At 40.1% G+C, this 15303-nt stretch overlaps 1 protein-coding gene across 1 annotated transcript in view; it reads right to left on the bottom strand.

Moving 5' to 3' along the window:
• arb2a (ARB2 cotranscriptional regulator A) overlaps positions 1–15303 on the bottom strand; it is a 163308-nt gene that overhangs the window by 80407 nt on the left and 67598 nt on the right. The window contains exon 8 of the mRNA XM_085425261.1: positions 12574–12693. Within this exon, the coding sequence (XP_085281387.1) occupies positions 12574–12693 (120 nt within the window). The remainder of the gene's footprint in view (positions 1–12573; positions 12694–15303) is intronic.

Here is a 15303-nt window from a genome sequence, read left to right as displayed (position 1 = left end):
CGTACTGCGTGCTAGCTAGCATGACGGAGTTTCTATACAGCTGGGTGGGTGCTATGTTACTGATGTTGAACTTTATTTTGTTCATAAGGTTAATTATTAGAGTTGACAACCGTGCCGTAAAAAACGGAATCGTCTCGTATTCAGAGAAAATATTACGTGTTTCGTATTGAGGTGAAAAGGAACAGTTTGTCCCGGACTTCAGCTACAATGAAAAAGACACAAAGCTGGAGTTATTCTGTGTTTACGCTGCACAGCTTCTTCTCTCATCCTCTCACCCTCCCTCTCCTGTTTCTACTTCAATCATGAAACTGATCAATGATCAGCTGATCGGCTTTTCTCTCTTGTTTATTTATCGCCCACTTTGCGGCAGAAAGAGGAAACCAGCGGATGTCGCGGTAAACAACAGCAGCACGTTTGATCAGCTGTTGTTAGAATTTATTTAATATTAATTTCTAGTATCAGCTGATGTTGGCTGGAGCCACAGCTGTAAACCTGCTGGTCATGATATCGGTTTGGTTATGTGATGAGAGGGAAACATGAAGATGAAACCAGGAGATGTCCTTACTGAATCATCAGAGCTGTGATGGAGAAACAGGTTTACCTTTCAGGTGACAGGAATGAGTTGAAGGGAAGTTATGAACTGTTTCTGAGAGACAAATAACACCATTATCCTTTTTTAGGTAGCTGACAGCTGGTAACTGTGCAGGGGCAGGTCTAGCAAAGTGTTGCCAGGGGTCCATGTAGGGCATTAAAAGGGAAAGGGGGCACAAGGGAATACTTTCTTATTCTCATTTAAAATGTCTCACTTTTAAAAAAATAATTATCTGAGTCTTGCAACAAACAATTGATAGATTGATACATATATACCATCAGAACAGTGTACATCACTGTCACAACAGTGTTTGTTTTCATTCAAAGGCTTTATGATTTTTCCTATAATGGTGGGCCGGTCTCTAGTCAAAATGCCCGGGACGATTTTTTTGTCCCAGTCCAGCTCTGTATGCAGCTCATCTGCAGTCTGGTGTTACCTACATCTTCCTATTCAGAAGGCAGAATTTCCGAGTTCTGAGTACAATCGAAAGCACCACGACTGCAGTTTTTGTGTTGGATGTAAAAAGCAGGCTAGGATAGAATCAGGCGTGGGATTTCTCTCGTGGAAATGTGCACATTATTTTTTCCTTTCTATTGGTAGGTGGCACAGTGCACTTGTGGCAAGTAAGCAAGCTAGAAGACTGGCAATCTTGCTGGGTATCCAGTTACGGAAGCAACACATTAACAAGAGAATTCTGAGTAAAACCAAAGTTACTTTCCCTAGTAACTAGTTACTCTGAAAGTAACTAGTTACTCTGAAAGTAACGAGTAACTTGAAGTAACTGAGTTACTTTTGATAGAAGTAACTAGTAATGTAACTAAGTTACTAATTTAAAGTAACTTACCCAACACTGCTCATAAGATATCAACTACTAACTAGTTAGCTGGCCAGTTAGTGGTAGCTACCAATACGACAGTTTGAAAGACAAACTAAAAAGTATATCAGATGCTAGCAGAAAACAGGAAAGAAGAAGGTAAAAAAGTCAATAGGCAACTGGGAGCAACTGTTTTCTAGGAAGATTCTTGGTAACTGAAGTCATTTAGACTACTTCTCGTCTGCTTACTGTGTAAACAATCTGACTAAAGTGAGAAAGGCAGTTTAATCTAGAGGCAAAAAATATCCCTATTTTTACATTTATGCTCCTGAGATCTCGATTAACCTGCAACTTCAAAACAATAAAACAACATAATTAATAATGAAGGAAATTAAAAGCAAACCTAGGAAGCAAACAAAAAACGAATCTATCACAAAATCAATTACCCTTGATATTATTGAAGGAATAGCACAAGAGACATAAGAGGTAAGTATTTTCAACCCCCCACTCTTCACTAACACCACAAATGCAATCTAGAACCCAAAGATGCTCCTGAAACATAGAGAGAAATACCAACAAAGGTGAGAATAATGGCGACGTATTGAAGGGAATACTTCACAAAGCCTATTGTGTGAGTATCCTTTTCAGGCAGCAAACCCGCTGTAATTTGGTCTGCGTCATCTGCCTCTAGTCACAATGCAGCACTACAGCTTTGAAATGGATGGCAAATGAAGGCCATTTGTACATAATCACAGCAGATAGAAGAATTCAGGGGCCCTACAATGTGTTGTTGAGGTGGAAAGAAAGACCTTGGTCTATCTGTGGCAACCAGCACAGCTAAGGTTTTGGCAAGGGGGGTCTTTTTTTTTCCAGAAACAAGCAAATCAATTCAAATCAAATCAGCTTGCTAGCCGTGACATTTAAACAGTTCAATTTACATCCTTATGTTAAGAGGAGAGGCGCTCTCTAAGATCCTATTCATTCACAAAGAAATTAGACGGCTGTATTTCAGCCGCTTAATAGAGCAAATATGCTGTAGTTGTACAGAGGAAGAAACCATATCTTTTCATGGCACACAAAGGGCCAGGCATTGTCTGTCATTACGACCAGACCACAAAAACACACAGAGAGATAATATACATAATATAGACAGGACAAGAAAACAGCGCCATGCATTAACATGTACGTGCACACCCAAGTGCGCACCAAAACACACACACACATCCAATTACACATGCACACTTTGTCAGTGGAGATGGTGTATGTCCTGAGGGCTGCTGTCCTGCCGTGCAGGCTGGCAGGCACTTTTGTCGTGGTGGTCCTTTTGTTTCACATCAAACAAAACGCCACAGCTTTGCATACGGCTCCACTAATTTCTGCTAGTGTGCCCCAGCCATTTATCATTGCCTCTCACCCTCTCCTCCTCTCTTGTCCTCTCCTCTCCTAACGTGGCGCTGATAGCTGCTCTCTTAACCAAGCTGTTCTGCTCAGGACGATACAGGCTTCTCCAGGCAAAGGCTGAGACGCACAGAAGTGTGCATATACATACGTGCAAGCACATAAACACACATGCAACCAGACAAACACAGAGCCCGTGCAGAAGACACAGAATCACGCGCGCACACATATAAGCACAAGCAGACAGACATACATGCAGGAAACTGCTCTACAACTGCACCGCTTGAAAGCCCGCCAGCTATGGAGAACCTTGAGATAAAAACAAACCTTCTCTTCATCCCCTCCAGAAGCAAGAGACAGGCAAGCACTTAGAGTTTCGAAGGCAGGCGAGACGTGCATACAGCATTAGATGAGGGGATTTTCGAATGGACGACTTCAGAGCAGAGATTTTGTCAACAAATTTAAGTGATTTTTGCTTGTGTGTTCATGAGCACAGGTGAAGGTTGCGCCGGCCTTAAAGAGTCTTTCAGATAAATCTAAATGTGGAGTGTAGCTTGACACAGTTTAAAGGAAGGCTCCAACAGTTTTGGAGAAATCGACTTGTTTGCTGGCTGACTGGGATTTATATAATGCAATAAGATCGGTATCAATTTTACCTCTGTGCACGCATGCATGGCTGCAGCGAGAAAAACACCCAAGTACTGACCAAAGAGAAGACATCCAATAATTTCATATTTGTGCTATGTTAGCTAACATGGCCATCACCAATACATCTGAGAATCAGCTGAGCTTTGTCAAGAGTTAAGAAAGCGTGAAATGCCAAGAAACTTAAACTGAGCTCCATGCAGTTATTTTGCTAAGTAGCCGAACAATAAACAATTACAGTTCATGAGCTAACATATATAACCCTGAGCACCTTAAACTATGATGTCATGTAAAGAATATATATATATGTATATAAATTTTTTTTAAAGTGGCAGTGAGAATACCCAGATTATTGCTTCTTGGCTAAAAAATAAACATTAAGATACTATACTGATAAGAAATGAAGATAAATTCAAAACTAGCTTTAGATCAGAAATTCATTTTAAGTAACTAACCCTTTAATCCTCTTGTTGTTGTACCATTTAATCACACATTCAGATAACAGTCAGGTGGATTTGACCAATTCATGCAGTCATTTTTCACACACTATAAATGTGGCTGAGTCTCAAGTTTCCAGCAGAACAATGCCAACAAAGTAGCACTGGAGTAGTGAGAAACATGGCATGAGAACTAATTAAATGCATCACAAAAAGAATAGAGGGGCTTCCTCAGCGTCAGATAGTGGCTCGTGTGACTGTTTATGAGAAAGGCAGTGAAGGACACTTAAACACTTTGTGGAAATTACATCAGTTGTTTCCAAGGCAGAGCAAAAGTGACCATACCATCAATCATACCAATATATTGTTTTGTTTTGCAGCAGGTGAAAAAAATATTGAATTTTCACACAAGTTTCAAATCATAAAAGTATTCTTCAAAATTGAATCTAGTAGTGTTTCAGAAGGACAAAAAGTGGTTTCCGAACCGCTGCTTGGAAAAGTAAAGCAAGACCAAATACTTTGGATGGGCTAAGATAAGAATTTTGAAGTGGCTAACTGGAAAAAAAAAATCACATCTACTGATGAACACAATTTTAGATTTATGGAAGTAACAGAACTGGCAATAAAACACAATGGGGGAATACTAAAGCCTAGGAAGGTTGGCACTGGATATTTTTACTGAAATGACTCCATCCTGGCCAAGGAAAAATAACACTTCATTCTCAAAAAACAATTTCCTCTCTTTAGCATCTTAGTTGAGTAAGATTAATTCTGCAGCAACACAATGAACCTAAGCATACCTCCAAACATTACAAAAACTGTTCGAGGACCACAAAGAATCCAAACTTGGCAACTGTGATGGATTTTCTAGCATGGTCACCTCAACCCACTGAACAGTTTTAAAAGTCAAAAAACTGAGAACGCCAAGAATTTGTGACATCACAAAAAGCTTTTAGGAACACACAAAAATCTGGCTGAAAAAACATGGATCATCTTTTTCACAAAAATGCTTTAGGGGCACTGAATATTAAGACATTCTAAATGTACATGAGCCAATTTTTCATTCAAACTGCATGCTGATATTATAATGTATCATTAGAATACACTCATGTAAAAGTATCATTATTATCTATTCCAGAGTTTTAAAATGGGTAACAACAGGAAACAGGATTGTTTGCAAAACACCTGTTACCACATTCCAGACACCTGTCTGGGTCCAGCCCTGCTGATCGCCACAGGCAGGGCAGGACCTGACATGTCAAATATAGTATTGTAAAGATGATTGCGTACAAGTTCAAAGATTTCAAAAAAGAAGCAAGAAACCTAAAGCCTGAGAATGCAAGTGCTCTTAATCATACTTCCAACTTATAAATTCAAATCTCTATACCACGATGTGCAGCAAACAATGCTTACTGTGGTATAAAAATTAGGTCCATAAGGAGGGGATAAAAAAACCCTCAAGCAACCCTTCCCACATCTGACACCCAGCCACAACTTATATAAAACTGCACAAACAATTACCACCCAGAGAGAGAACTTAAATATATTTGTATATTATGTATATTTACTGCAGATGGAAACAGGTGGCCGTAAACAGAAAGTGTACTCGAAGATATTCTGCAAGCATGTAATGTATGTATGTGCTGTATTCAAAGAGGGCACTTAAAATCTGTAACCATGTTTTTGAGGGGCTGTTGTGGTGGCTGGCTGGTTGTCTGGTTGGCACCCACACATTTGTGTACTAGGAGACAGATGCATTCTTACATAAGACCTTATATAATTATGCCCTGTCCTATCCAATAAGAGTGCTCCTTTTTCACTCTGTGAGCGGGAAGGTTAGTGTGGGTTAGACAACCCTTCCTCAACAGAACCACCACCACTTACACTTACACATCCACCCCCCTAACTCCTGGCAACGAAAAATAATGAAAAAAACAAGCCGAGCGGAGGGAGAGATGGATGCAGGTCCTTCACATCCTGTATGGCTCTATCTCCTCTGTCCATTCCTTTTTTTCTGGTTTGGTGTGAGATAATGTCCTAATCATAATGGAAATGTGGAACCCAAACAAGCAGGGTCGTGTGTGTTTGTATGTGTGTGCATGACATGGAGACGGAGAGAAAGAAATAGTACTCCACAGCTGGGCTAAAAACTTCTATTATGTAGTTACTGTAGAAGAGCTGGACTAAGGACAAGGAATTTAGGACAGCAGCTGAGGGAACACGATCCATATTTCTTTAAAACTATACAGCTGACAGACAACAAGAAGGGGCAGGGTGGAGCAGGGTGGAACAGGCTGGCCAAGCATCACAGCAAGTGTCAGAGCCTAGGGACTCTGAAAGAGAAACTGAGGAGCAGTGAACAGAGATGGATGGATGGATTCTGTGATCGCTTAAGGACACAGAGTGAAAACGGTAGGGCAAAGTGCAGAAAGAGCAACTATGTTCCTCCCTGTAGCACAAGCTTCTCTGTCTCTCAATCAGAGGCAGTTACTTACTGTTTGATATATCTATAATTGGTCAGCACACACTGTGAAAGGTTTTAAAAGAATTGAATTGCAGTGAAACACTTGCGTGCTCTAAACAGGGGCTAACATTCTTGGCTACACAGGGAGCGAGCGGGAGAAATTAATGGCAGGCCTTTTTGAAGTGCTTGATCAGAAATGTATTTATTAACTGCAAAGGGGAATAGTAATTAACCCACAGACAACTTGTTTTCTCTTGGTCTTCTCATGTGTCAAATGGTTCTTCCCACAAGGCCCCAGTCTCCACTTGCCAGCTCACACACACACACACAGACACACACACACACACACACACGCACACCTCCCATCACATCCCACTGGACTACTTTCACTTCAATTAAGCAGACTGTGTGCAAGCATGTATATGTATGTGTGTGCATGCTTGTGGGTAAGAGATTGCAATAACAAGTAAGAAATACATAGTGGCTGATTTAAATCCCATGTGTATATTTTTATGTTATTTCTGTAGTACATTCCTTGAAGCAGAGAAAAGTCTAGAAAAAAAATCACAACAGTGCTCTGTACTGTATATGGGCTCTGCGTGTGTGTTTGTGTGTATATAGTGGTTAGAAATGTTGCCTGACAGCAGAAAAGTCCTGGGTTTGAATCCACCGACCAGCTGGTCCCATTCTATGTGGAGTTTGCATGCTCTCCTTGTACTTGCGTGGGTTCTCTCCGGGTACTCCAGCTTCCTCCCACAGTCCAAAGACATGCATGGATTAGATTAATTAGCAATTCTAAATTGGCCAAAGGTGTGAATGCAAGCGTGAACGGTTGTCTGTTTCTCTGTGTTAGCCCTGTGATAGACTGGTAACCTGCCCAGAGTGTACCCCGCCTTTCACCCATGACAGCTGGCATAGGCTCCAGGCCCAATGGGGCACTGCATTGAATATATATATACATTACCAGTCAAAAGTTTCTCATTTAATGGTTTGTCTTTATTTTTACTACTATCTATATTGTAGATACAGACTGAAGAAATCAAATATATGAAGCAAGATATATGGAATTATGTATTATATCTCAGTGAGCTTCATGATGCAGTCTCCTGAAATGGTTTTCACTTCACAGGTGTGTCTTGTCAGGGTTCATTTGTGGAGTTTCTTGCCTTCTTAATGGGGTTGCGGCAATCAGTTGTGTTGTGAAGTCAGGATGGTACACAGCTGACAGCCCGATTTGACAACTGTTAGAATTCATATTATGGCAAGAACCAATCAGCTAAGTAAAGAGAAATGACAGTCCATCATTACTTTAAGAACTGAAGGTCAGTCAGTCTGGAAAGCCGCCCCAGGAAAGACCAAGAATCACCTCTGCTGCTGAGGATAAATTCCTCTAAGACACCAGCCTCAGAAATCGCAAGTTAACAGCACCTCAGATTAGAGCCCAGTTAAATGCCACACAGAGTGTAAGTAGCAGACACGTCTGTACATCAACTGTTCAGAGGAGACTGTGTGAATCAGGTCTTTATGGTCAAATAGCTGCTAAGAAACCACTATTAAGGAAAAGCAACAAGCAAAAGAGATTTTTTTTTAGCCAAGAAGCACAAGGAATGGACATTAGAGCAGTGGAAATCTGTGCTTTGGGCTCATGAGTCTAAATTTGAGATCTTCAACTCACTGTGTCTTTGTGCAATGCAGAAAAAGTGAACGGATGGTCTCTACATGCATGGTTCCCACCGTGAAGCAAGGAGGATGTGTGATGGTGTGGGGGTGCTTTGCTGGTGACACTGTTGGGGATTTATTCAAAATTGAAGGCACACTGAAACAGCATGGCTACCACAGCATGCCATCCCATCCGGTTTGCCTTTATAAATGATAGTCCACATCATTTATTTTTCAACAGGACAACGACCCCAAACAAACCTCCCGGCTATCTAACCAAGAAGAAGAGTGATGGAGTGCTGCGCCAGATAACATAGCCCCCACAGTCAATTGACTTAAACCCTATCGAGATGGTTTGGGATGAGATGGACCACAAAGTAAAGGCAAAGTTCCAACAAGTGCTTCGGCATCTCTGGGAACTCCTTCAAGGACTACGCCATGAAGCTCATCAAGAGAATGCCAAGAGTGTGCAAAGCAGAGCAAAGCGTGGCTATTTTAAAGAGTCTAAAATATAAACATGTTTTTGAGCTAACACACCCATAACAGAAATCCACAAGATTTAACTCAACTGGATGACAGCAGAATTCTGTTTTGATCTCTGATCAAAAGATGCCTCTGTGAATGTAAATATGGACAATATAAGAAAAGTCCAATCTCACTAGAAAATACTGTCTAATATTGGAATAAAACCTTTTGGACATGTGAAACCAAGGTGATCGCACAACAGATTGAGGTAAGGATAAGAGTTTTCATAGCTGTTTTCAAACATGAAATCTGGAAAATGTCATGAACCATGCTGGAACACTGCAAACAACGGTTATGTTTTTATTACTGGTAATATGGTTTAGTACACTATAGAAGACACGCAATGCCTACCTACTGTGAACTTACTAAAGCATTACCTACGTGATTCTCACTTCACTACAAATGGCTGCAAACGAACATCACACGGGTTTTTGTGTAGCTGGCCTGTTAAAGACAAATGTCTGAAACAGCTGGATCAGGCATTTGTGGTCACATGCACCTCCATCACGTAATGTCTAGAAAGTTAAAGTCTGCACTGCATGTGTGAAAATGGCCAATGTCAAACATGGTGGAGGTCCAAATAAAATCTGGACTTGATTTGACGTGTTTGTATTAGTGTCGAGATGAGGTCAAGAGCATTTGACATTTAAAGGCATAAACTACTATGGCCTCAGCAGAAACTTGATAAGAACATATCTGAATACCCTGACACAAAAAGGGAACACAAGAATCTTTAAAGTGTCTGTTTTAATGTTGTTTTCCCCCATACTGCATCTGGTATATGCTAATTATTCATACTGTATATGCACATAATATATATGCATGTTTTGTACATCACAAAAGCACACAGCCTCGCAAAGAGAGTCTGAGTGAAAGAAACACAGAAAGACAGAAAGATTCAAATCGAGAGAAAAGCTAGTGTTCGTCACACAGTGAAAAAGCCCAAGAGATTGTGAAGCTGTCACAGACAAAACAGTGCATGAATATTTAGCAGCCAAATTAAAATTACAAAATACAAAACAAAAAAAGAGTAGGTGAAAGGAAAACAAAGAAAATAAAACATCCCTGAAAACACCAGTGGGAGAAGTGGCCACCTTTCATCCCCCCATGAAAGGCCCTATCCTCTTAGCTTCTTTCCTCCTCTCCTTCCTGAGTAAAAAGGAGAGATATAATAATATTGGTTGTACTGAGTCTAACAGCGATTCCCCAGATCAAGAAACCTGCAGCAAAATAACCCATACGGAAAAGAAATAGTAAAAACTTATATGTGATTACTCATGAAAGTGGCCACTTTCATGAGTAAATCATATAAGGCTTACATGATTTACTCATGAAAGTGGCCACTTTCGCATTACTTTCATACATTGTTTTAGTAAGTATCCAAAACATACAAGTTTCATTATATAATTTTTCAAGGGATCTTATATCTGTTTTCACTCTTGTATGCTTTTCATACAAGTTTCACACAAGACAGATACAAACTTTATAAGATTTATATATATCTTTTCCATATGGGAAACCCTGCTCTCAGATCATAGAAAGGCCTGCAAACACAATTAGCGCAATGTGTTAGTTAGCAAGCTTCTTAAATTGCAGTCCAAACTAACCATAATCATATTTTGACAGTTAATGCAACTAATCACTGTTTCTAAGAATAAAGCCATATTTACACATGTACTGCAACTCTGAGTCTTTCTATACGCTAGAAAGACTGCTTTGAGTACAGGAATAGTCAGAAATAGTCATCCTGTAGCCCACCTCAGGAAGATTATACCCTAGTAGACAACTTTCCAACAACTTAAATGATTAGTACTTAAGAAGTACTCAAGTAATGATACAGGTACTAATAATAGCATGCTCTTATGATGAAAACAGTGTATTACTCAAATATTAGTAAAGGCACTTTTTGATTTCTCTGGGATGAAAACCAAACAACAAATAGTACCTAAGCTTGGCTCTTAAATGCTATTATGGCTTGGGAAGGATAACCCACTAATATTGCATTTATTATCTGCACATAACCTTCATTATTGCAGTTGGTAACTCTCACTAAAACACTTACAAAAGAGTTGGATCATTATTATGCGATGCACAATCCATTGTAAATTTAAGACTAGAAAATAAAACATTAACCTCAGAGGCCTTAGTCTAAACCTCAAAAGACACATTGTAGGCCCATTTAGCTGAAGGGCTGGGTTATAAAGGTAAGAAGCTAGCCAAACGTTTATTTTCAACCTCTCCTTTGAATCATTCAAAGTCAAATTCTCTTCCCTCCCACTATCTTTTGATCTATCTACTGTCACTCTTAAGGTCACTCTTAAGGTGGAGAGATCTGCATGCTGCACAGCAGATCTCAGCAACACTTTTGTTGGACTGCTATTCTTTCCTTATCAAGACAACTTTCCCTTCTTTCCCTCCTGTTCTTGATGTGCAGAGAAGTACCCAAAGATAGTGATGAAGCAGATTGTCTAAAAAGGTAAAACGAATTAAATAGTTGTAGTAGTTTCTTTCTCAAAGAGACTACACACTTTTATTCTTAATCTTTTGACCAAGCTTCACACATCGCCAGCCTGGTGTCTGTATTCCTGCGGAGGCCAATGCTAATATCACTGTGTATTTGTCTTTACAGTGCTGTGAACAAGTATTTACCTCCTTTTTTATAGCTTACTTTTTGCATAGTTGTAACAATAAAACATATCAGATCATTAAAGAAACTTTAATAGTAGACAAAGATGTCAAATACAAAATGCAGTTTTTAAATTATGATTTTATTTATTAACCGAAAAAAGTTATGCAAACCTAACTGGCCCTATATGAAAAAGCAAATGCCCCCTAAACTGGTTGTGCCACGAACTGCAATCAAGCATCTGCAATAATATACAGCATTTGAAATTTCCCCCCATCTTCTTTGCAAAGTTGTTTAATTCAGCCACATTGGAAGGTTTTCCCCTGTCCGTTCATGCCAAAGCATTTCAATTGTATTTCTGTGTGGACTTTAAATAACCTTCCAAAACCTTCTTTTTTCTTTTCTTCAGGGCACAAACTGACATTCTCCTTCGGCAATTTCCAGTAGAGAGCAGAATTCGTGGTTAAATATATTACTGCAAGTTGTCCAGGTCTTGAAGGAGCAAAGCAGCCCCCGACCATCAGACTACCATGTCTGAATGTTACAACGGAACGTAATGGTGACTCAAACCTTTCAGAAGGTTCAGCATTTGTCTCGTGAGTCCAGAGAATATTTTCCCAAAAGTCTTGAGGATCATTAAGGTGCTTTTTTTGGCAAACGTGAGATGAGCCTTTATGTTCTTTTTGATCAGCGGTGGTTTTTACTTTAGAACTCTCTCATGGATGCCATTTTTTGCCCAGTCTCTTCCTTATTGTCGAATCATGAACTCTGAAATTAACTGAGGCAAGTGAGGCCTGCAGTTATTTAGATGTTCTGGGTTCTTTTGGGAACTCCTGGATAAGTCATCATTACGCTCTTGGGTTCGCCACCGTTGTCTCTATTTGTGAACAATGGCTCTCATCATGGTTCAGTGGAGTCCCAAAGCCTCAGAAATGGCCTTGTAACCCTCTCAGACTAACAGATGTCAAGGATTCTGTTTGACTTTGTTTCTCGGGATGTGTTGCTTTTTCAGATCTTCTAGCCAATTTTATTTTGTCAGACAGGTTCTATTTAAGTGATTTTTTTTATTCAAAAGGGCAGTAAGTAATCAGACCTGGGTATGGCTAGTGAAATAAAAAATAAAGGTACTTTTTTACATAGAGTTAGATATGTTTGGATAATTTTTGGTCCCTCAATTTTACTCTAGTTATTGTTTATCATTTACATGTGAAAAATCTTCAAAAAAGAAATCAGGAAGAGCAGGAAATACATTTTCACAGCACTGTATTATTGTGTGTGTGTGTTCGAGAATAAGTAGTGTAAGGGTCAAACACGTACAATAGTGTTTGTGTTAACAGGAGTGTATTGTCCATTTCAGTGCATGCTTTTGTTGGTAGGAGGTAGAAAAGACAAGCGGAAAACTAAAACACTCACCAGCTCAACGAAAGACAGTCCTCCATAGCTATGGGCCATGATGAAGACATTCTTGGCTGCGGCTTTGGACACAAAGTGGTCCCACACGTACAGCACATGTTCCTCTGAGGAGCCGTTTTCCTGCAAGACAAAAAATATGCTTTGTCATATCCACAACAAAGACAATTCAAAGAAATCCTTGACGCTTGAAGGCTACCGACAAACTCCAGTTGTGCAACTACAAAACATTTAAGAAGGGTCTAGCCAATGACAATGAAGCATCAATAGAGTTATTAAACTCTATTGATGCTTTAATGCTACAGCATCAAAACCTGCCCCTCTAGGCCCAGCCAAAAAGAGAGAAATTCAAAAGAAAAGTGGATGTAGCCTGAGGTGATTTCTACAAAGAGCCACACTTCAACAGATCAATAAGTCTTGCATATTGCAAATGCCCTAAATGTAAAACTCAATAGGCAGGATGACGTAACATTTAAATCTTAATTTGTACCCCGTTGCTGAATCAATGGTCCATCTAAACACCAGTAGAGGCATAATGGGAAGACACCAGGGCAAGGTCAAAAAAAAAAAAAAAGACGACAGAGAGGAGACATATGCACGTACACACAAAACACACACTCAAGCACAATGCTGTACCACAAATAAATTCCCCTACATCTTTTCTCAATCTCATCTGCATGTATACAGTTGTGCGAGCACACACACACACATGTGCAGTAACACGCAACCAGAAGACATGTTTAATTAACCTGAGACGTAAGTGCTTATCTGGGACTGGAAAGAACAATAGCAAGTGTACAGCTGCGAAAAGGGCAACCATTAATGAACTTGTGACATTGATTCCAGACTTTGATTTTCTATCAGGCTGTCTGGTTCACAACAGAAATCAACAGCGCATTCGCACAAGAGGTTACACTGCACAAGAAACTGTGTTAACTGAAGACACCTGTATCCTGCGATTCAACAACACGAGAAACTGTAGCCATACGAAACGCAAACCTGATTATTTACACGCATACTTCTCTTAATTGGCACGCTTATGCATACAGAAATAATATCCTAAAGTAAACAAACACACGGCTTGTTGGAGAAGAAATCCGCATCTGTTAATCGAGAGTCAAACTGTTCAATCAAACTCAAAAAAGCAATTAGCAATTTTATGGTAAAGGACAGAGGAGATATCTTAAGAGACCATCCTTTTACTTAACGCAATTCTGCTTTCATTGTGTGAGGACACTGTATTATGTCAGACAGATAATTACTTCAATATTCAAGGTGGTAACTGAGAAGAAGGTGCTCAACACACAACTCGTACACACACACTGCAGACAAAGATGTGGTTTAAAGTTTAGTTTTAGTACAAAGTAATCGAGCTTGTGATTTGATTCAATGGTTTCACTCACGTGCATCAGTGTGTGCAAGTCTGTGTGCGGTTGTAGTATTTGATGATGTGCTGATGTGTGTTTTTGTTGCCATGTTTGTCTAGAGGTAAATTAACCTGTCAGAGTGTTTGTGTTTGCGCTAGATTAGCATGAGGGGGGTTGTAGTGTCAGCACCAACCTCCATTCACAGAGCGTGATGCAAGAGCAGGCAACTCCGCTCTGCCCTGCCCTTCTGCCATCAGGGCTATGCCTTTACTTTTCACGCATTCATGTGTATGTGGTCTCCGGCATGTACGCGGCGGCTGGCTGAAGAAGAGTTGTCTGTCTGAAAGGCTGTGACATCAAAGCCCTTTGAAGTCTCCCTCTTCTCTTCTCCACCATGTCGCCCTTCATCTATGAAGCCCATTTTATTAGCCTGCCTCCTTTTTTCACTCTTCCCTTCTCTTCTACCTTCTTTTCTCCTTCACTGATGCCACCTGTTCTTCTTCACACTCATTTGTCTCCTATTTTATCACTTCTCCACCCAAGGTTCACTGACATAGAGACATTAGACATGGCTTGCTGTTCTATGTAGCACACATACCAACGCCTAAACAAGTCCAAAAGTGCTGTTATCAATAGGGCAAAACCTGGCTATGAGTAAAACTGACACGATATTAGTTTTTTGCCCATGTGAGGACAAGATAAATGTCTTTATTTGTTCCTATACTATGACTCATAATTTTGGAAAACACTGCAGGATTTAACATGCGGTGGTGTGTTCCTGACTCCTTCCCCTAACCTCACGCACACACAAATTTGCACATACAGTCTTTGCCTTAGTATCAGGCAACTGTGACTGACTACCTGACATGACATTGTATTGAATTATCTAAACAACATTTGCATATTGTTGCAATTATCTCCTAGAGTTAATTTGCTGCAGTGGAGTCTGCTGCCCTGTGAGACTAGCTTCCCGTCACCAGCTCTCACACGGTATCTTAGTTTATTTATTTTCCAGAGATTTTTTTCCTCTGCCTTTGAGTGTGTGTATGTGTGCGCATTCGTAGATCTGTGTGCATCTGCCAGTACTGTCAGAACAGCCTCCCCACTGCACACCTGTTGCCAGCACACTTCAACCATAGCTGTCAAGGGACATTTGAGAGTGTGTACAATGTGTTTACCACATATATAGGAATCCATACTGTCCCCTCAGTGAATATAAAGTACAAATCCGAACTCTAGACACCCAGGACAAAACAGTCTCCAGATGCTGAAAGACAGCTTTTTATCAGAAAGTTATAGAGAGTGAGAAAGGGAGTGAGTGAGAGATACATAACAGGAGTACAATTGTGTGTCTAGCAGAATTACT

This window comes from Rhamphochromis longiceps, linkage group LG12 (genome assembly GCF_057381845.1).
Source record: "Rhamphochromis longiceps isolate RC_006_pf linkage group LG12, R_longiceps_female_GT1.1, whole genome shotgun sequence".
Lineage (NCBI taxonomy): Eukaryota > Metazoa > Chordata > Actinopteri > Cichliformes > Cichlidae > Rhamphochromis > Rhamphochromis longiceps.
Note: the sequence above shows the minus strand (reverse complement) of the source record. Positions and strands in the feature narration are given on the sequence as shown.